This window comes from Dipodomys ordii, unplaced genomic scaffold (genome assembly GCF_000151885.1).
Source record: "Dipodomys ordii isolate 6190 unplaced genomic scaffold, Dord_2.0 Scaffold2, whole genome shotgun sequence".
Classification (NCBI taxonomy): Eukaryota; Metazoa; Chordata; class Mammalia; order Rodentia; family Heteromyidae; genus Dipodomys; species Dipodomys ordii.
This window is the reverse complement of record NW_012267218.1, coordinates 35,289,589-35,313,080: the sequence shown is the minus strand read 5'-3', so window position 1 is coordinate 35,313,080 and position 23,492 is coordinate 35,289,589. Positions and strand designations below refer to the sequence as shown.

Sequence of the window (23,492 nt, the reverse complement as noted above, 5' to 3'; positions counted from 1 at the left end):
TAATTTGCGGCACTAGAAGTGGGTTACAGCAGAAAATCTACTAAAGAGTACCAACCCTTAAATTATAGTGTGTTAAATTCTATTATTCAGTGCAGTGCAGAGCAACATTTGACTTGAGTAGACTTAAGATGCTGCCTTTTCTTTTGCACCCATAGAGAAGGAATCATTTGCTTTACTCCGTTTCTTAAGATGTACCTCCCCACTTCCCCACATTTAGAGACTTTTGGTAAAGTATCATCTTTTCTATTTAATCTTTTCTTTTTTGCTTTTTATAGTATACTGTACAGTCAGTGGTAGTTCAAAACTAGGAATATAGTTATGACTCTTTTAGAGAACAAATAACTAACTGTATATTACCAGTTTATCTTCAGTCATCCTGAGAATGCTTCCCCAAATGGAATATACTTTCATGTGCTTACAGTTTTTCCCCAATTGTTTTCTTAGCTTAATTGTAGTTTCCAAAGGGTCTCCTCCTTATAGCCCCTTAAAGCTCATGTTAAGCATTATATTGCAAACCATAAATGTACTTTGATTGTTTTCCCAAGAGCAGGTTTCTGAACATCAAAACCTGCTTTATGACACGTTGAAAAGCTAGTGTAGTAGCAGCAAATCTGGTGGCAAGATGTGAGGCTGCAAAGGCCATTGACACCACTGATTAGATTTCCATGCTGCATAAGGGCTTAGTGATGTGTGTCCAAACATGTTAATTTACAACCTAACTAGACCAAATTGTACCTAGACACCACTCCATGGTGACATGTGGGTCAAAGGTTTGACTCAGTAAGCAATGAACCTCAAAGCCATTTGTTTCCTGCTTTTGCACAAGTTTGTGTTGTACAGTAGTGGGCAAAGTATCTGGCTGCTGGGGATGGTAGGTTTGTATCACTTCTGAAAATGATATTTGGAGAATGTTTCTTTTTCTTTGTCATGAAAATTGGGGCGGAGATTGTCAGTTAAAATTGGTTTCAGATGCTGGGGTTGTACTGATTTGAGATTTTTAGGCTTTAGTCATATTCCATGCTGTGAAGTGCTTTGCCAAAGAAATGACTTGTTAACATAAAATAAATATTGTATAGTTTGGAAGGGACTGTGAAGTCTCTGCTATTAGTTCTAGGAAAAGATTGCGGCTATTTCTTAAATCTACCAGCACATTAAATGCATTGCTGAATTGTGTCGCAGATGACTTTCAAGATTTCAGATCCATAGAGGCTTATTCAAGAAAGAAGACTGCTTGAATCTTTCAAAAACGTAGTCATCATCAAGCCTGCTGGTGGCTCACACCTGTAATCCTAGCTACTCCGGAGATTGAGATTCGAGGATCATGTTGAAAGTCTATGACACACACTCTTATCTCCAATTAACCACCAGAAAACCAGAAGTGGGACTGTGGCTCAAAGTGGTATCATGCTGGCATGGCCCTGAGTTCAAGCACCAGGACTGACAAAAATAAATGTAGTCATTATCTTGCCTTTTGTTTCTATTGCTGCTCCCTAGGAAGTGACTAGATTTCTTTCTTCCTTCCTTCTCCCTCTCCTCCCATCCTCTTCCCTCTCCCCCGCTACTTCTTTTTATTAGCATACATTAGCTGTACAAGTAGGATTTCATTGTGATATTTCCATGCATATTCTAGTCAATCTACTCTCTTTCATCCATTTCCCTTCCCCTTCCCCTTCCTAATACAATTTCAACAGGTTTCATTGTTCTATTTTCATACATGTTGACAATCTATTTTGACCATATTCATGCTTTGTCATCATCCTGTGCCCAGCTCTCTCTCACTATTACCCACCCCATAGCAGGGCCTCTTTCTCTGCCCCCTCCCCCTCAAGCCCACATTCAACAGCTTTCACTGAGATTCGTTATGCTATTTTCATCTATAGTTGCAGTGTATCTCAAAATTACCCACCCTGTATCATTCTTTTTCCCTTTCCCTTTCTCCTTTGTAGATCTCTCTTGTGTGGTACACTTCTTACTTTTTTTTTTTTTTAAATTTTAAGGGGATTTTTGAGGACCTAAGCCTGAGTTACCATGTGCCATATTGTTTAGAGCCATTGAGAAGTTTTTACTGACTTTTACCAGTATAGTTTCTTATAGAAATAGAACATATAGAAAAATATGAGAAATGTTTTTTTTTTTTTCGAGAATGTTTTCTGCTATTGAGGAACTGTTTCAAAGCATTTTTACTGGTGGAATTGAGGTTTGATTGGAATTTATCTGTAGTTTGAAGTTAGAAGCTACAGCAATAAGCACTGGGGCTTAGTAAGAATGCAGAGGGATCAATTATAGTGAAGTATATCAATAGGTATAGCTCTTGGTAGCAGCACTTACAAAGACTTTGATTCCAACCCTCTTCTTAAGAACCTTTCAAGTAGAAGTTTGGAAATACGCAATCTAGGACTTGCTAGTTGCTTATGTCTCACATTCCTGGATTCCTTACAAGGGAAGCAGGGAACTTAGTTATTCCAGTATTGCAACACCCAGAACGGTGCTAAGTCCATGATAGAGATCAATAAATATTTGCTGGATGAGTAAAGGAATGAGAAGGGACACAGATGACTTCTTGGATTCAAATCACTGCAGATCATGAGCTTGATAAAAAGAGAGACTCTGTCCCTACCCTGCAGCAAGCAGTATAGTGTAATGGTGTTGCAGAACTAGGCTTTCTACACAGACACTTAAAATTTTAAAACATTTCCACATCCTTGGGAGTTTGGTACACTCTGTGTTACTCTAATGCAGTATCTGCTCCAGACCAAGCTGTAATAGTTGGATGGAGTCTTCTTTCTGATCAGAGTTCAAACTCACCAAGCTTATAGTTCTGTTTGTTGCCTACCAAAGGAAGTCTCTCAATACATAACCCACAAATTTCCTGGAGATGAATAGAGACTAAGACCTCCCAAGGAGCATGGGATGGAATGGTCAGGAGCACAGTGATCTCCAGCTAGAGACTGATGCATGGAGAGAAACCTTGACATACAGTCTAGACAAGGCAATGGAAAGAGAATTGAGTGAAGTGCTCAGAACAGGAGAGATGTTCTTGAGCAAGAGCTTTGGGCAAGTTTGAGCATTTAGATAAGGTACATGTAAAGAGAAGTCTGAGTACTAGTTATTCAATGTACCGTCTATATTATAGATTGCATCTTCTTCAGCCAGGAAATACTGCTTATGTGTTTTTTATTCTGCTAAACAGGGGGATGGGGTAGTGAACTTAATATCCTGTCCTTCTCTTAGTATCCCGATCTCGCTTCAGAGTTAGCTCTGTCTTTTTATTGGCTTTGAGCTTCTTAACAAATCTATAAATACCTGTTTAATCAATAAAAAGAAATCTAAAACAAATTGATGCTACTTCACATGATTCTTACACACTGAAATACAAATTGTATTTGGATAGCCTCTTGACTGGTTTTGCATCTATTTGCACAGTAACACTAGATTCTCCTTTGAACCAAGGATAACATCTTACCATCTTCATTTAATAAGTTCTATAAAGTCTTTGACATGAGTTTATGCCATTATTTTTCCTTAAAAAATCTTCATCACTATATAGAATGTTAAGTTGGAGAATTAATAAAGAGGAGGCAACATATTCAAATTGATCTAAGCGTTTTAAGAATATTTATTTGGGGAGTGTGTAATAGGCCAGTGGGGTGCTGTATGGGAAGATGTGACATTTTATGCAGGCTCCACTTGACTTCATATCTTCAGAGACCCGAAAACAGGAAGAAGCAGGGTTCTAGAAGTCAGGAGAAATGTCCAGCTTCACATGCTTGGAAGAAATTCTTTAGATGTATGAAAGAGTGGATATACAGAAGAGTAGAGGCAGCAAAAAATGTAATCTGGAAGTAAGAGGAATTCCTTTAAAGTAACTTAAATGTCCCACAATTTCTTGGCAGATAATAAGCCTAGATCAGTTCTGCTAAGTTTTCTTTTTGTTGTTGTTGTTGTTGTTTGTTTTTATAATAAATACTGAGGCTTGAAATTGGGCCCTGATGCTTGCAAGGTAGATTTTCTGCCACTCCTAGGTAGGATCTTGAGCTTTTACCTGGTGCTGGTATCAGACTATGATCCTCCTTCCTTCCTCCTCCCACAGATGAGATCACAGTTGCAAACCACGATGCCCAGATTGTTAGGATAGAGTTTAGTTAACTTTTTGCCTGCACTAGCCTCAAACCACAATCCTCTTGATGTCTACCTCCTGAGTAGCTGGGATTCCAGGTGTGATCCACTCCCTGCTAGCCAATGTAAGATTTTTGCTTCAGAGATAAAACCTCCTTATTTTTGTAATAATAAAATCAATGTTTCTAATTTATGGCTACCTTTGTAAAAACAGACACTGAATAAAATAAGGACTGTATATGTTCAGCTCCACTTCACATGAGCTGTCTCTTTTATTTTAAGTACCAAATCTTATTGTTGGGGACCCTCAGGACAGTGAATGCTTATTCAGTTTCCTCTTGAAGCAAGATTTTAGTCAGAAAGCCTCTAGTCTCAGTAATTTGTTGTAAGTGGTACATCATAGATACAAATATGTGGGGAGAGCCCTTTTCTGGGAACTTAGAGATATTTGTTGGTGTTTTCTCTGTGAATAGTAGACATGCAAGTCTGATGAATTTATGGAAAATTTGAGCTTTATTTATGAGTTAAAGAAGATAAACTGTGTAATATAGCCAGAGGAGAATTTTTTGGCTTGGAAAAGAGAAGGTTTGGAGAGAACATATAATCACTTCATTCAAATTGTTTAAATATTTCCTGGGTTGTTGTACATAGGAGAGATTAGACTTCTTCTATGCAGTTCCCAAGGGTAACACTAAAGCCAACAAGTGCTTGAAGTTACAAAGAGACATCTGTCAATTCGGTACGAGGGGAATTCTCTAACAATTCACAAAAGTGCTTGCTCCAAATGATTGTGAATTTCTGGAAGTCTTCTCAATAGTGGTCTGCCTCCTGATCTTATTTTTTAATAAGGGACTCCTGTGAGGGGAAACTGGGATTCGAGTACCTGTAGGGTCAAAGGCCAGCTACGTAATTCTGTGGTGCATTGCCTTCAAAACATAGAAATATTTTATAACATGAGGAAAAATGGAGGAGGTTTGTTCTTTCTTCAATGGCTCCAAATGGTAAATGTGAAAGTCATGGGTTTTGCAAGTCATCCCTGAGTCTTCTGGAAGAATGACTGACATTCTGAGGCTTAGGGAGAGATGCAGGATTTCCTGGCAGATGAAGCCACTATTCTGTAATTATTTCTTTGTGGGGGCCCAACCGGATTTTGGCAACAGATGCACTTGATGTATAATTGTGGCACTGGCCAAAAAAACGTAGCCAGGGTTGGCAGTCTCAGTGACCACATGAGTATCTAGAATTGTAACAGCATAGAAATTCCTTTCTGAAGCCAACTGCCTGCCTTGGGCAAGCTTCAGATTTAGAATAGAATTCTTTCTTGCCTACTGCTCAGGGTTAAATGCAGGTGTTGAAAGAAATGAAAGAAACAATTTCAGGAACCCAGATTTTCTTCTCTATGAAAGAACAAGCTAGACAGAATTGGGAGTAAATGCATGGATTTCGAGATGAGGATTCATACTATTTTTTTAACAGTAGTTTTAGACTATATTCAGGGATCAGTGAACCATTTCTTTAGAAAAAAAAAAGTTGAGCTCAGGCATATTCTAAACATTTGATGCCAATTCTAATTGATGGCTGGGATTGAAAGAGGTAAAGTAGCTTTAGAGAGGGGAAATAACATGAATATAGTTGGTGGACACTCAAGGATTGTGGCATATTCCACAATGTGGTATATTTGAGCCAAGCTCAAATTAGCACACAGGTTAATATACTACTGCTAGAAGGCTATATTTGGCCAGTCACCTGTTCTGATAAATGATTGAAACATGGTAATACCTGTTCACTTAAATGTCATTCCTGGCTGTGTTCACATTATGCAAAAAGAGTTGAATTTTGATAACAGGCTTTGTGGTCTGCGTAATCTAAAATATTACCTGTCTGGTCCTTTAAAGAAAGGGTGTGTTCCATAGCTAAGAAATGGAACCAACCCAGATGCCCCTCACTAGATGAATGGATCAAGAAAATGTGATATATATATATATATATATATATATATATATGTGTGTGTGTGTGTGTGTATATATATATATATATATATATATATATATATAATGGAATTCTATGGCTCCATCAGAAAGAATGACACTGCCCCATTTGTTAGGAAATAGAAAGACTTGGGAAAAAATTATATTAAGTGAGGTAAGCCAGGCCCAAAGAAACTAGGTCTCATGGTTTCCCTTATTTGCAATAACTAGTATATGTCTAGGACAAGCAGAAAAGGTCAAAAGCTATATGTACATATGACCATATAAGATGATGCTAAGCGAAATGAACCCCAAGATAGGGACACAAGAGGTTTTATCTTTCTTGCTGTTCTTTTTAATGTACTTATAATGTACTGTATACTTTCTTTTGTTTCTTTTGTATGTTCTTCCCCCATGGTATAACCCCTGTTGTCGCTGTATTTGATTGCGGTGCCCCACATCTTGTATATACATTTTTCTAATTTGGGAAGGGAAAGGGAAATAACAAAATGCTGAAATACAGATACCAGTTGACCCATTGTAACAATGAGATGTACAAGACACTATGTTGAAAACGAACTTTACAACTTTGGGGGGGGAAGGAGGAGGGGAAAAACAAAGGAGAGGGTAACAATGCTTGACAGGAAATGTACTCATTAATCTTACTCATGTAACTGTTACCCCTCTGTACAGTATCTTTATAATAAAAATTCTGGCAGCATTTTTAGTATGTGAAAATTAACAGAAGTTACTAACCAGGCTTCCCACATTATATCTTTTCATGGCATTGGTATCTGTTCCCCCTGATTCATTTGAGGTTTTTGAAAAAAAAAAAATTCATGGAGACATACCTAAACAGAAAATGCTGTGGATATAATGGATTTATTTAACTTTTGTCATACTCATTAGTATATAGGGCTGGACCTATGGAATCCAGAATAATGATAGCAATTTAATGCATTTCTTTCTTTTGTGTTGGTTCTGGCACTTGAACTCAGGTCCTCATGATCTCCTTTAGCTTTCTTTTTCATAGCTAGTGCTCTACCGCTTGAGCCACACCTCTACTCTAGCATTTTGCTGGTTAATTGCAAATGAAGCCTCATGGACTTTTCTGACTGGGCTGACTTCAAACCATGCTTGTCCAGGTCACAGCCTTCTGCAAAGCTAGTATTATAGCTGTGAGCCACCAGTACCTGCCTAAGATAAATTTTCTAGTAACATTTTCCTTGCAAACTCAGCAGGTTTCCATTAATTATTAATTAGTTTTCCCTTGTAGTGGAAGTATCAGAATAAAATTTACTTTGTATTATACCCTTCTTCCGTTGAAATTCCTTTGGTTAAACTTCAATATGTTTCTACTATTTTTGAAATTATGATACTATATGCATTGCACAAAGTTTTTTTTTAGCCAGTCAGTGAAAGAATGTGCCTTTCTGTCCTGACAAAATTATCTAAGAACTCATGTGCTGTGTGACAGCACACATGGAGATTTATGGCTTTTGTTGACTAAGTAAATGTTGCTTTAATCTGTGATTTGTGGTCTAGTGAATAACCACAGAATACTTATTTACAATTGATTGACCTTTTACAAAGCCTATTCTGGGCCTTAGACCATCTTAAACTGAATACAAACTCCAACAGGACTTCCATATTATTACTGGGAAATGATCCTTTAAGAAAGGATTCTATAGTACTTTGTTAAAGAAATTAATTTTTTTTTCTTGAAACCTTTAAGTTTATAATTGTGTTTTAAGTTCTCCTTATATGAAAGAAAGACTTCAGCTGCTACCCAAAATTATATGTCATACAAATTTCCAGATATGCTAGAGTGGAAATTTAGAAAATTTTACCATGGCTTAGATAGAGGAGTCTTGTCCCAAATAACAGTTTGTATGCATAAATAGCTGATATTGGAATTTGAGCATATTTTAGCAATAGAAATCCACTGAGAGAAGTCAATTAGTAGAGAAATATATTTAGTTATTTGGTGTGGGAAATGGAGGGGTGCCTGGAACCGAAGACAGAAGCAGCCTGTGCTATTCAAGGTCTTAACTCATTGTCTCTTACACAGAACATCAGAAAATTTAAAGCTTTTTTCCTAATAGAATGTGTAATGCTTTAGAACTTAATTCTATTTTAATTTTGAAAATAGTACGTATTCTTGATAAGGTAAAGGTTTGAATTGTACAGAGGTTGATAACCAACAAGCCTTTCTCTGCTGCTACCTAGAGGTTATCAGTAAGTTTTGTTAGATATACTTCTAGAATTGGTGTATGGAGTGCATACATTCTTCCCTACAGATGGGAAGTAATATTCTTAAGTCTTTTCCCCTCAATATTTGGTTATTTTTATGTTATTACATACCCTGCTGCATTCTTTGTAACTGCTACATGGTAATTTATTTAAACATTTCCCTGTCCACATATTTATTTCATTTTTAAAAAATCATTTGCTAAATCAAACAGTGCTTCAGTGAAAAACGTTTGTGATATGTATATGCTCGGTTGTGAATATACAGTTATGAGCTACATTTCTAAAGATAGATTTACAGGGTCAAAGGCTACAAATTTTTATAGTTACAGTTAGGAGAACTTAGAGTAGTCATAACTGGAGACAGTATCAATAGTGTAGCTCACATTTATTTAGCATATTCTTTGTGTACTGTTTTCAGTGTTTTCCTTAGTTGAATCGTCCTTAAAAATTCTCATGGTGATACTGTGAGGCAAGCACCTGTTTTATAGATGAGGAAACTAAAACTGAATCACAAAGTAACTATGTAATTACTTACCTAAAAGTCACATAGCTAGTAAGTGACTGGTGATTGCAGTGAATGTCTGTTAATTGTGAGAAAAGCAGAATGGTCAATTTGAGGTAATAGATATGACACTAAAGCAAGAGATCAAAATACAAGATAGAATTGTGATGTTTGTCCCAGTGGGAATGAATGAAAAGTAAGAAACAATGCATAACTGATCCTTATGAGCAAAGTGGTCTTGGGAAAAGCAAATGCACCTTTGTGTAATTTTTTAAAGGAGAATTTCTTGGGAATTTTTACTGATCATTGACCAGAGGTTTAGAATGAAAAAAATGTGCCATTTGGAGGTAAAGTGAGGTTCAAAAGACTGTTTCTTTACCTTCTAAATTATTGTGGATGGTTAAAAAAAATACCACAAAAATTAAAAACCAAGTTCCTATTCTGAGGGGCTTGAACTCCAGGCCTGGGTGCTGTCCCTGAGCTCTTCAGCTTAATCCAAGTGCGCTACCACTTGAGCCACAGACTGCACTTCCAGTTTTCTGGTTGTTTATTGGAGATAAGAGTCTCATGGATTTTCCCACCCAGGCTGGCTTTGAATAACAATCCTCAGATGTCAGCCTCCTGTGTAGGTAGGATTACAGGCATGAGCCACCAGTGCCTGGTTCATAGTTCCTTTTGTTAGTAAGAGCACCCACTTAACTTTGGGTAATAGGGAAAAAGAAGTTAAAATTGGAAGCAGAGAAAAGTATCAGAGGTAAATTTCACCCAGCAGAAAGTTTTGTCCATGAATATTCTGTTATAGATGGCTGTGAACCTCCAAAGGAAACAGGAAAAACTGGATTAGAGAAACAATAAGATAATGAATATTGGGATGACAATTGAAAGACTATTGGCATGACTGTTGAAAATGAATAATGTTGTGACTGAACCGCTGAACAATATAAGTTTATAAAAAGTAATAATTTTAGAAACCGAGTCATCTAAGTACAGTAGTCATAGTGTTTCCTGTGACATCTCACAGTTGGAGTTACATAGAATCTTAAGGCTTGTTAAAAAGAAATAGTCTGATCTAACCCTTTTGTTTTGGAGAGAAAAAAAAGATCCCAAAGGTACATATAACTTATATCAACTGAATTGATCAAAAACTACATACTGGAATTATATCTTCTGGAATTCTCTAATAGGTAATCTTTCCACCATGCCATCTCTTTAAAAAGAAATGGTATATGAAAATTTTCTTAACAGTTAAAAGTCAGTGGAGAATTTAATTAGCAAAATATTTATTTTAGTAAAATTATCTGATAGACCTTGAGAAAATATGTTCATAAATATAAATATAACATTTTCAAGAAGAAGCAAAACTAGATTTTAATATGAATATTAATATAGACTACAGAATATCCATTCTATAGGCAAACTATAAAGAACATTTAACATGAAGGCTAAAATTTATATTACCACTAGACAACTTTTTCTATAATATCTTTTACTAGAGACAATCTATTCTAGATGTCATCAAATACTGCCAACAATCTCTTACCTCCCTTAGATATTTTTTTCTAGGTGTCATCAATAGCTGCCAGCAATCTTTCATGTTTTTCCTTTTCTAGTACTGGAGATTAAACTCAAGACCTTGTGCTTACTAGGAAAGCATTCTTTTCTCTTTTTTTCTTCTTCTTCTTCTTTTTTTTTTTTTTTGGTCAGGCATGGGGCTTGAACGCTGGTCCTGGGCACTGCCCCTCAGCTCTTCAGCACTAAGCTAGCACTCTAGCACTTGAACCACAGCGCCACTTCTGGCCTTTCCTGTGTATGTGGAGCTGAGGAATCTGAACCCAGGGCCTCATGAATGTGAGGCAAGCATTCTACCACTGAGCCACCTTCCCAGTCCAGCATTATACCTTTTGAGCTATATACCCAGTACTGTTAAAAATCTATCTTAAGGAGGGGAGTAAAGTCAATATTCTTTCTTAGAGAAAAGTTCTAATAGAATTGGAAGAAAGTAGCTAAAAATAGAGCTAGAAGTGTATGTTTGCAATTCCAGTGTCCAGAACTGCTCAGTGCTAACAGCTAACTTTCAAGTGTTCTTGTGAAACCCCTATGTGGCTAGCCTTTAGATTGAAGTGTTTAACAAGAACAAAAGCTTTTTTAACTGCTGTCTATGTGTGGCTGTATAAAGACAGGGGCAAAGAGGCTTGCAAAGAAAGAATCTATAGAGGGGAGATTAGAGGTAACCTGGGGTAAAGTGTTGAATGTAACAAAAATAGCAAAAGGGGTTTAGAAAAGGTGAACTCATGTTTGGCCACTAGCCATGTTTGAGTTCTCTCACAGTGAAGTGGTTCAGAATGGAAGCCAGCTTCACACTTAATACATACTGCATGTGATTATGACAGAGTTTTACTCTTAGCACAGAGGTTGCCTTCATTCTGTCCCATTGGCTCTGAATTTTCAACAGTGTGTGACCATCAGCAATTTGTCTAAGTTTTATATGCTTATAAAGCATATATGCTTATATGTTCTTCAAAAAAACAAAAACAAAAAAACTGGTATAATAGCAATACCTATCTCATAGGGTAGACTAAAAGAAGAGTATGAGTCTTAGCATGGTATTTGACCCATATTTGACCAAGCTATGTAAAACCTGATGCTTCCATTACAATTCAAATATTCCCACAATCCTGGATATTCTTTTTCCACTTGCTTCCCTAAGACAAAGAACTAGAACTGAAATAGATGAATGGATGGCTCAAAGACTAATATAGAGGCTTCTGATACATATGACCCAGTTACCCTCTGCAAGATTATGCATCTAAAGAAAGTGTCCCTCCTTTGGCATGTTTCAGTGTCCTGTGCTCTTCATGGACCCCACCCTCCCCAACACACACACAGTGGTTCATTTCTTTCTTTCTGGTCTGCACCTCTGCAGAATTGCAGACTCTAGCAGCCACACAAAAGCAAAAGAGTTGGCTCAAAGATGTGAGTTTGACTTGGCTAGCACAGCACACATCTGTATGGGAGGTTCAGGACTGCACAGGGTCTGCTAGAGATGCTATTGTCAAAATGAAGAACTGTGAGGATCCCCTGTCTCCTAGTAACGGAGTGATAACAACTAGGACAGCAAGAAGCTTTCACACGCTTCAATGTGTTTGATTTTCTCAGCCCAGGCATGTGAACATTTTTTTTAAAGTTGTTTTCTTTCTCTCATTTTGACTAGAAAGTATCTATTCCTGATCTGTTTGCATTCATAAAGCATTTCCAAAGTGTAAAGTTTGTTCTCTGTGTACTAGTCTTCAGTTTCTCAAATGATCTCTGTTCAGTAACCAGGACATTAAGCTTTCAACAGACAGGCTCTTGTAGGATCTTGGACATGGGACTTGATTTTGTTTGTTTTGGAATTTTGCCCTGGCTTGGGGAGAATAGAAAGATCTGGCACCTTCTATTTCATTTTATAGGTTCAAATACCATTGAATATCACTGTGGGTTTTTGGCTTGTTAAATACATTGGTAACAGCAGGATTTTGCTAATTTTAATGCTCCCTTTTAAGAGGAAAGCAGGGTTCAGCATTTATACTACCACCATAGCTATTTTATTAACATGCTAAATTATAATCAAAGGCGGTTCTAAGAACTCATCAGATTTCCTAAACTTTTTAACATGATGGAAGTGTAATCCAGTCCAACTTCAAAGCCACCACTGTGTAACCTTTGTCCCCATCATCTGGCTCGTACCATCTCCAGATGAACTTCACACAACTGCCTGAGTTCAGACGTCCATTGCTGCCAGCTTTGAAGGCCTCATAAGTGACAGGTTATTTTGCCCCCTTATCATGACTAGTTAAAAAGTAGTTTTGAAATTATAGTTCTTTTATAGCATTGGGGTAGACATGCTTAGAAAGCTTTGCTTAGAGTGTTTGGTTGATATATACAAATAAAACTGAAAGATCCAATTTCCTACCAATGAAGAGAATTCACCTATGAGCTGCAGCAGCTGTATGCCGATGATCCAGCGTCTTCTCCAATATGAAGCTAGACAGCAGCCGAAACTTTCTTTTTGGGCCCTGTTTGATCACAGAAATGACTAGTAACCACATAGGTGTATAAAAATGAAGAGAAATCCCTAACTACAGCAGCTATCTTTGATAAGCTCAGTGCTTTGGTGCATTAGGGACTATAGCCAATGGGATTTTCCTTCCTTCCTTCCTTCCTTCCTTCCTTCCTTCCTTCCTTCCTTCCTTCCTTCCTTCCTTCCTTCCTCCTTCCCTCCCTTCCTCTATTTCTCCTCCCTCTCTTTTCCCCTCTCTCCTCTCCTCCATTTCTTTTTTTCTCTTCTTTCCTCTTTTTTCTTTCTTTCTTATGTTTGAATTTAGGCTGACACAGATCTCCATCCACAGATGCCCTGGTTTTTAGAAATCAAGATAAGGTCAGGAATGTTTTTCTGAATTTCTTCGGTATCAGTTCCTCAGTTCAGATACACTACATTTTCGACCAAAACCAAGCAAAATAGCAGAATGTTTTTATTCTTCCTTCGTTTTGGCCAGATCAAATGAAATACTACTTCAAAATTTTTTACTATCTTCTGGAGTCTGAGTAAACTGAAAAAGTCTGGTTAACAGTCTGAATCCTTTGTCAGCTTTAAGACAGGCTTCCTTCTCTCATGAATTCCATCTAGATTTGTACAGCAGCGACCATCCGCAGTGTGACATAGCATTGTGTCCTTCTCAACATTATATCTCTACAAGAAAAACAAATGAAACAAACAAAACAACACCATGAGGTAGTTTTCACAACTGAGACTTCAGCATGTTCTGTGGAGATTGGACGGGGGGAGACCCTCCAAGCTAAGTGGAAGATCCAGTATTTTAAAGCCAACATTTAAAAATAAACATCTCCTTCTTAATGTCTCCTAGTGGTTTATGCAGGCCACTGTCCGGCTGCTCCAAAAGTCAGATATTCTGCTGCATCTGGACCTTTGGCAAGGTGTCATTTTTTTTCCTTTTCTTTCTCTTATAGGACCAGGAAGAAAACAAGGGAGCAACAAGTTGGCCTGAGTTCTACATTGATCAGCTCAATTCCATGGCTGCTGTAGGTATAATTTATATTCTATGACATACAGTTTAAAATCCAGTAACAAAGAACACAGTTGCACAATAAGGAATACTTAACCAAATACCACCTTTCCAAGCCCTATTCCAATCACTCCCTGTGTTGAGAGAGGGGCAAATAAGAGGGCAAATGATATTTCTTCTATGTTTAAAATAAAGTTGATACAAACTAAGATATAATTGGCTTTAGTGGTGTAAGAAGAAACATAATCTGAAACCTGGCTTGTAATCAACTTGCTATAACTGGTCATTTAGAGTTCTGCAACACTATCCTAAAAGTTAATACCATTTAAAAATAGTTTAAACCATTTTTAACTAACATTTTAATTATTCTTTTATTATATTCATCCTATTCACTCTATTACTGGAAACTTAGATTCTTGCTGGCTTATTGATTTTTATTTTTAAAATAAGAGGCCAAAAATGCTCTCTCTTCTTAAAATAGGTAAGGAATCCATGGAGGAAGTAAGTGGTTTAATGAAAAGGCATAAGAATAGTGCCCACATGTCCTTGGCAAAACTTTGGTAGATGGCTTTTTGGTTCAGTTAACATGTGAAGTGTATTCTCTGAACTGTGAATCCTGATCACAAGATACCTCTATGATGTTATCATTGCAAGCAGTTAGCAGGACCTCTATGGATCACAATTGAAATTCACAGCAAGAAGAAGAAGCTTAAATCCTGTTAGTGTTGATTTAAAAAAAGAAAAAAAGAAAGCTACCAAATCTTTGCTTTAGTGGACCAGACTCATGATGTAAGAGCCAATCTGTTATATTCAACTTTGAGTTTTTAACATTCAAGTCAAGCAGATGCTTCCATAGTACTTCTTTCTATCTCTCTATCTCTCATTCCTTCTCCAGAATTCTTAGGGAAAATTAAACCTTTTACCACTTAAAGCAAATATTTTGAATTGTCTAGTATTTTGCTAGCACTGAAAATTAAAAACATATTAGACCATGTAACTCATTGACACTTTTGCTAAACTCTGAGATGCCTTGACTTTTTGTAACTTCTATAATTTTCCTTGAAGATACTTCTTCTGCTGTTACGCAGCCAGACAAACATGAAGAGGGCTATATAAATTATTGTGTGAGCTTTTGCCTCAAGGATTTTTAGTCTAAAAACAATAAAAGGACAGAAAACAACCACCAAACTTTATTTATTCAATATAGCATACACAATGCCGAGGATGAAAAAAGGGTGTTCTCAGCATTTATATGAATGTAAGATTTGTGAGGATCACCAAAGATTTTTCTGTATATATACCCACACAATAATAAGTTGGAGCCATTTAACATTTCTTGTAGTCAGAGCTATTTTGTGAATTTGTATTCCTATTAGTAATAAAAGAATTGTGAGGTACACTGCCTTTTTTGGTAATTAAGTCAGCCTTGTTTGATGTCTAACAAGAAGTTTCTTTGTTAAATTCCCTGCTATAAACAGAGAAGTCCAATGTATTATGGGTTTTTCTTTCTTTAAATATTAGAATACTTATATTAATTTGTCTTTTAGTGCCTTAATCTCTACCTTATCTGGAATGGACTTGGCTCATTCCTGACATACAGGATCTGTGATATGCCATTGTGGCCCTTCTTCAAGATCCTCCCTTCTACTGGCTAGACAACTCTGATACATTCTTGAATGTTCTACATTTTAATTATCTTTGGCTCCTAATCTAAAATCCTTCTCCAGGCCATCCAGTGCTGTTAAATTGTATGATTTTTGCTGTCCTTTATGTGTCAAACACCTAACAAAACCTCCTAATGCTCTTTTTTTAGGACTGAGTTGATATCTTTCAGGGTCAAAGATAAAGAACATTAACTGTGAATTAGACAGGCCTCAGAACCCCTGTTTACTTATAAAGAAACCAAGGATACCTGATGCCACCAGAAACCTTTTCAGGTTTTCTGTTTTTCTTACCACCTTCGCACACATTTCTGGCTAATCTCACTGACATCTACACTGGAGAGAATTCCCCTCAGCACATAGCAGAAACCCCTGACACTTTGTCCCTAGGGAAGGGAAAGGTGTTCAGTTCTTTAAGATCCTTTCCTGGCCCAGCAGCTAGGCTCTTTGATGCTCTTTAAGAAATTGTTGAAGGAAGTGGTGCTGTGGCTCAAGTGGTAGTGCGCTCACCTTGAGCTGAAGAGCATGGGGACTGGCCCCAGCCCAGAGTTCAAGACTCCCCCCACCCCCCACACCAACAAAAGACAAAAAACAACAACAAAAATATTGTTGGCTAATTGTTAGGCCGGGCGCTGGTGGCTCAAGCTTGTAATCATAGCTACTCAGGAGGCTGAGATCTGAGGATGGAGGTTCAAAGCCAGCCCGGGTAGGAAACTCTGTGAGACTCTTATCTCCAATAAACCACTAGAAAACTGGAAGTGGTGGTGTGGCTCAAGCAGTAGCGTGCTTGACTTGAGCTGAAGAGCTGAAGGACAGCACCCAAGCCCAGAGTTCAAGCCCCACTACCAAACAAAAAAAGAAAAGAAATTATTGAAGAGGCTCTGTTACTGTCAGTTTCTTCTTACTGAGTGTGCCTCACATGACAGGTAGTACAATGGGCAGTTTACATGTTGTTTCAAATCCTTACCAACACCAAAGCTGAAGGTGCTATTTATTTATTTTAAAAAGGTTACTTTGCCCAAGGCCAGCTAATTAGAAAGTGGTCATCTAATTACAAAGTTTAAACCTGTCCATCAGAGCCAAAGCCCACTTCCAATTTGCCTCTCAGTCACTTGGTTTTTACAAGCCCTTCGCACATGAAAGAGGCCTAGCAACCCTATTCCTCTCCCCACAAGCTGACGCCATGGATTGTTCTGAGGGAAGGCAGGCATCTGTTTCCTTTAATGCCTCAAGAGTCTGATAAACAGGCCAGAAGCATTGCTCTTACTGGTCTGTGAAGCCAGTCGTTTGTGGAACAAGTGTTGTTACTTTATGCAAGCCTCATAACAAGAATTCTTTGTTCCCGAAAGGACCCCTGAGTGATCTGTTGGCTTTTAGAGAGTGAAAGACACTATAATGATGGAGGGCAGTCTAACAGCTTCACCATCACAGCATTTCTGTGCTTTCTCAAGGAGAGGGTGTGAGGTGAACTTTATTCAGTGTGGTTAATGGCCTGGCTTATCCATTTCACACCAAGGAAATGTTTCAAATGGGAGTTTAGTTCAGGTAGCCAGGAGTGATTTCTGTGCCCCATTCATGTTCCAGTGTATATGTTTAGTGGCTTTGACTAGAAGACCCTCTGATGATTTGTGTTTCATCTTTTACCCACTTCTCGTATGAACATCCGAGAGTTGTCTTCAAAAGGCCTGTTCTGTATATGCCAAGGTACATACTACTTGCTTGGCATAGAGATTATCTTCAGAAATGTAGGCATTTCTCCCTACTTCTTCTTAGGTTTTAGAACTTGAAAACTTGAGACCTTATGTAAATTATTTGATTTTAGGTTCATCTACCCTACATATTCTCAGTTTTCTTCAAGCAATAAATGCAATTTTAGCTCCAAATCTAATCATATCACATACAGACAAGGTCATGGTCTCTTCTATTTTGAGTGGAAAGGTAATGGCCCTTATATTAGATAAGGATGTTCGGATTCAATTTTTTTGTGGCATTTCATGAATCTCCCATGAGATTCATTAAGTATGGGACTTAATATACTCTGCTATTATTCAGATATTCTGTCTTCTCTAGGATTGCTACAAGGATAAATACCCCTATGTCTGTTAGTGACTCACAGTAAATAAAAAAATGTAATCTTTAATTTAGGGATTATTATATAAGATTAAGCCTAGGAACAAAGAGTGATGTTTATGAAAGGCCTGATCCTGTACTACAGATTCAATGTGATTGGTTAAAACTCCTATGTTCAGCTGTGCCATTGGAAATTAGACATCACTGGCTGGAGTTGTGCTGAATTTTCCAGAGGATGAATCTCAGCATTGTGGAGGAATTAGTAACTATTTCTGCACACAGCCTACACAGCCTCTTCCCCTACTGTCCTCGGGTGACAGCTGTCTAGACACATCACCAGCAAGAGAGACAGCTTTAGAAGAAACAAAAACAAGTTTGGAAAAAAAAAAAAAGACTCGACTCGTTTTTATTTTGGTTGCTCTACATGATCCTACTGATGCATTCATTTGCTTTGGGCTTTGCCTTGCATTGTGAAGTTATATTTAAGTTTTAATTAACATTTAGTTACTTCATGCTGATGTTATTTAAAGAAAACCTTCTTTTGATCATTGTGGTTTTGAAACAAAGGGAGAAACTTGACCATAGAAGCTGATGTTTAAGAATCTAGCTTTTCTTTTTCTATGTAGTCACCACTGTCTGTTTTCCACCCATGCCTTAAAACCAGACTGGATAGCTAATAAATTGAAAGAGAGTAAACAAACATGACTTAGAATATGATAAAAGAAAGGACCATTAGCTCCAAGGATATAGGCTCCTGATATAAGACTGGGAACACTTTAGTACAAGGAGGTGATCATGGAGTGAGATGGGTGAAAAGACTGTATTACATTCATAACTTTATATTACATTATTATTATGATCAGTGGAAATGTGCTTACTTAGAGCCTTGTTCCTGCAGCAGCATATTACCTAGGAGATTTCAGTGCAGTGTCTCTGGCCTCATCTCAGACTCCCCACACCAGAGCCTGCATTTCAACAAGATCCCCAGCTGTTTTTCATATCCACAGTAAAGTCTTGAGAAGCACTGCTCTAGCTTCTTCCTGGGTAAGAAAAACCCACACATAACACACACATACGCACGCGCACACATACTCATCATGTTCCATGATTTCTAGATCATGTTGAATCACTTCTGAAAGAATTATCCCTCTTAGTATCAGGACCAATTTAAGTGTTCCTCTTAAAACATAATTTGATATAATATAATCCCTTTGATCTCAATTATACTTTTTAACTGAGAAATGAGAGAAATAGCGTGGGAAAATTGCTGCTGTTTTCCTTTGATAGTGTTCATTTGTCAGAATGTTTTTCTCAACTCACATTAAATGTAGATAGTAATATCTACATCAAGGTCTAGTAATAGAATAGTTATATGAAAATTTTAGCAACATAATCTCAACTAAAATTTCTAGACATTTCCTAGTATTTAAAATTTGAAAGGCTTGGCTTAGAGACAAATAATTTTATAGAATTCTTGATGATATTGCTTTATGTTTTTACTTTTAGTAAATCTTAATCCCATAGGTTTATTGATTATTTCTATTTAAAGTTAAAATAGCATGCAATCTGTGGGCTTGCCTTATTCAATAATTTAAAAATAGAACTTGAAGTAGAGGTCAGGCATGTTGCTACATACCATGACTGAAGACAACCCTGGGCAAAAATGTGAAACCGTATCTGGAAAATAACTAATGCATAAAGGGGCTGAAGAGCTGGCTCCAACCTCAGCAGCCCTGCCTGAATTCAAATCTCAGCACAGCTAGAAAAAGAATTTGAAGACATAAAACTTCTGTTTTCTTTGTATAGAGAAAATCTCTGCTGGCTCTAGAGAAAGAAGAAGAAGAAGAAAGAAGTAAAACTATAGAGAGTCTAAAAACAGCACTAAGAACAAAGCCAATGAGGTAATTTCTCCCTGGGTAGCATCTTTCTTTTTCTTCTATACTTTTTTTTTTTCCTGTCATTGTCAAACCTTCCCCAGACATTTTCAATTTAAAACATGCAGCTGAGCCATGATTAAGCTACTTTTGGTCATTAAACACCTAATGTATTGATTATTTTCAACTAAGACATGCTGGCAGCCACTAGGATAACCAGCATGAGAGACAGCAAGACCGTGGAAACATTGAGATCCTTCTGCATTGCTCTTAGGATTGGAAAATGGTGCCACCATTTTGAAAAATATTTGGGCAGCTTCTCAGAATGTTAAGCATAGTATTGTCTTGTGGCCTACCAACAGTTTACTCCTAGTTATATAGCCAAGGAATAAATTTACCCAAGGATATTATATTGATGACATGCCCCTCAAAGAAACGGGTATACAAATGTTCATCTCAGCATTGTTCCAAAACAGTTGAAAAAGTAGAAATAACCCATGTCCATCCAATGATGAATGGATAAAAAGTGGCATAGTCACATAATTGATTGATTAAATAGTTTGAGCACTGATTGAAATGATGAATTTCATCACAATTGGATTGTATGTCAATAAGATTTATTAAAAATAAAAGGGCAATTTTTTTTTTTAAATGAAAGGACAGTCTTGTTTAGGCAACAGTGACTCCTCTGTTTGGATACATCTGAATCTTATGATTAAGTGGAATGATTCAGATTAATAATAATGATTCTTTGATTAAAAGGTGCCTATAATCTTTACTGCTCAGAGCTGAGGTCTGAAGATTGTGGTTCAAAACCAACCCAGGACAGAAAAGTCCCTGTGAGACTCTTAACACCAATTAACCACTCAAAAAACACAAGTGAAGCTGTTCCTTCAAGTGATAGAGCACTAGCCTTGAGGAAAAGAGCTCTGGGACAGTGCCTAGGTCTCGAGTTCAAGCCCCACAACAGACTAAATAAATAAATAGTTAAGGAAAAATATATTGGATTATCAAAAAATATAGTACAGTTGAAAAGAATACTTTTAGCTTATGCTAATTAGAACTGTGTTTTATAGTATGTTCTACACTCAAATGCTAATGATCAATAGAAAATAAATTTGGCAGTCACTGGCTTAGTCAGATAGACAGCTCATATCATCTCTTTACATAGGTTTTGGCATGCACCTGTGCATTGTTCATGAATCTCAGTGACTTTATGATAAGCATTATAAATATTAACAAAAAGTATTGCTTTTGTCTTTTATATATTGGGATTCCATTAACACACCATTAAAAAAAAGGAAGGGTTTCACTGTGAAACCTTGGATAATCATTTTATGAACAAATCCTAAAATTGAAGGATGCTCTTTGACTTCTCTTGGTGGGGGCAAGGGTCAGTGGCCAACCCAGAAGTACATAGCAACTGGGTGCTACTATAACTCACACTGGCAGATGACTTTGCCCTAAGATAAGTATTTTGAATGTCTTTTTGTTCCTGGCCTTTATGAATATATGATCTGTTAGTATCAGTTGGTTGTATCAGTTGAGATGTTTATCTCAAGTGGAGATTTCTTTATAGGACTGACCATTAGGTCTGTGTCATGGACGAGTCAATGACCATAAAGACTTCATCAGTGTAAGCCTTGTACTTCGGGAACTAAGTCTTCCCTTGTCCTGCCCTTCAGACTTTTCTAAATTGGATGCATTTCTCTTCTTGACAGGTTTGTAACCAGATTCATCGACTTGGATGGCCTGTCATGTATTCTTAACTTTCTGAAGACTATGGACTATGAGACCTCTGAGTCTCGAATACATACCTCTCTTATTGGTTGTATAAAGGCACTAATGAACAACTCTCAAGGCCGGGCTCACGTCCTGGCTCATTCTGAGAGTATTAATGTAATTGCTCAGAGTCTGAGCACAGAGAACATTAAAACGAAGGTGGCCGTGCTGGAAATCTTGGGCGCCGTGTGCCTGGTTCCCGGGGGCCACAAGAAAGTTCTGCAGGCCATGCTGCACTACCAGAAATATGCCAGCGAGAGAACTCGGTTCCAGGTGGGCACTCCCTCACCTTCTCTACTCACCCCACCCTTGACATTGGATAAGCAGGTGCCATTTCCAGCATATCACTTGAGATTTCACACTGTGACTTCCAACATTCCCTTGCTCTTAAGTGTAAAAACCAGAAAATAGGTGCTTGGAGTTGGTATCTCACACCTGTAATCCTGGCTACTCAGAAGGCTGAGATCTGAGGGTTCATTTCAAGGACAGCATCGACAGGAGAGTCCATGAGATTCTTATGTACAATTAACTATCTAAAAAGCTGGAAGTGGAACTGTGGTTCAAATAGTAGAACACTATCCTTGAGCACAAAAAAATCAGGGACAGCACCCAGGTCCTCAATTCAAACCCCAGGACTGGCAAAGGAAAAATAAATAAATTTTTAAAAATAGAATATGCTTTCTATAATTGGTCAATGCAGGGCCTTAGATTTACAAGCTCACAAATGTAGTCCTGCATCTTGTATGTTAGATAGAATGTCTGTAGAATTCACTAAATGGAGTGTTCCCTGAAAATTTTACAGGTTGCCATTCTTGAGTTAGGATCAATACGAAAACTGAGATGATGCCACTATATTTTTGCTCAAATGCAACAAGTAAGCAGAAGAAACAAAGCAAAAATCTTTTATATTTTGTATACATGTATATATAAACATGCATATAAAATGATGTAAGAACCTTAAAAATAGAGATTTTTAGTACTAATAAAAAGAAAAAAGGTGACTTTCCATGGATCAATATAATTTTTGCCTAATCACAAGATTTTAAAAGTTAATTTCCAATTATAAAAATGTAAGATGAATATAAGATTAGTCATTATGGGCTGGGGATGTGGCTTAGAGGTAGAGTGCTTGCCTAGTATGCACAAAGCCCTGGGTTCGATTCCTCAGTACCACATAAATGGAAAAAGGCAGAAGTAGCGCTGTGGCTCAAGTGGTAGAGTGCTAGCCTTGAGCAAAAGAAGCTCAGGGACAGTGCCCAGGCTCTGACTTCAAGCCCCAGGACTGGCCAAAAAAAAAAAAAAAAGATTAGTCCTGATTTGTCCTTTGTTTTTATATTTGTTTCTCTGACAGACATTAATTAATGACTTGGACAAAAGCACTGGACGATACCGAGATGAAGTGAGTCTCAAGACTGCCATCATGTCCTTCATCAATGCAGTGCTAAGCCAAGGCGCAGGAGTGGTAAGAAAACTCCAGTTTCAAAAAATGTGTCATTAAAAATACTTTTAACATGGGCCCAGTAGTCCCTGCCTATAATCCAACTACTTGAGAGGTAGAACCAAGAAGGATAGTGAGTTCAAGGGTAGCTAAGTCAATGTTAGTGAGATTCTGTCTCAAAAACAAAAAAGTTAGGGATATAGCTAGTATGTCTAGCATTCATGAAGCCCTGGGTTCAGTTCCCACCACCACAAAAAGAGAGGGAGGTGGAAGGAGAAATGAAAAACAGGAATACATCTTTTATTATCCTTTCATTTTCAGGAGAGTTTGGACTTTAGACTTCATCTTCGCTATGAATTTCTAATGTTAGGAATCCAACCTGTTATAGACAAATTACGGGAACATGAAAATTCAACATTAGATAGGTAAGTAAGATTGCTATCAATTTGAGATAGTCTGTGCTGTTTTTCCATTTGTGTAGTGCACACCATATCACATGTCAGCCTTAACATATCTATAACCTAAAGAGCTAACATCAGCATGTTAATTCAGCTAATTATGTTCTTATTGTAAGAACTTTGCTGATGAAGGAAACAAAGTGTTGTATAGAGAACTTAACATGGGTTTAGCGTTAGGCCTGTCTATGTCCCCCTCCCACCCTTCTCCCTCATTCACGAACTCAGCATGGTCTTCTGTTTTGGGACCTACAAGCCTAGGCACTTACTATTTCCTCAACATCAAATGATCTTTCACAGATGTCCAGATT

General features: G+C 37.4%; 1 protein-coding gene across 2 annotated transcripts in view; it reads left to right on the top strand.

The window, feature by feature from the left end:
- Daam1 (dishevelled associated activator of morphogenesis 1) overlaps nucleotides 1-23,492 on the top strand; it is a 167,395-nt gene that overhangs the window by 95,646 nt on the left and 48,257 nt on the right. For both annotated transcript variants that reach the window (XM_013016835.1, XM_013016844.1), the window contains exons 4-8: nucleotides 13,846-13,917; nucleotides 19,439-19,533; nucleotides 21,228-21,561; nucleotides 22,640-22,750; nucleotides 23,048-23,151. In XM_013016835.1, the coding sequence (XP_012872289.1) occupies nucleotides 13,846-13,917; nucleotides 19,439-19,533; nucleotides 21,228-21,561; nucleotides 22,640-22,750; nucleotides 23,048-23,151 (716 nt within the window). The remainder of the gene's footprint in view (nucleotides 1-13,845; nucleotides 13,918-19,438; nucleotides 19,534-21,227; nucleotides 21,562-22,639; nucleotides 22,751-23,047; nucleotides 23,152-23,492) is intronic.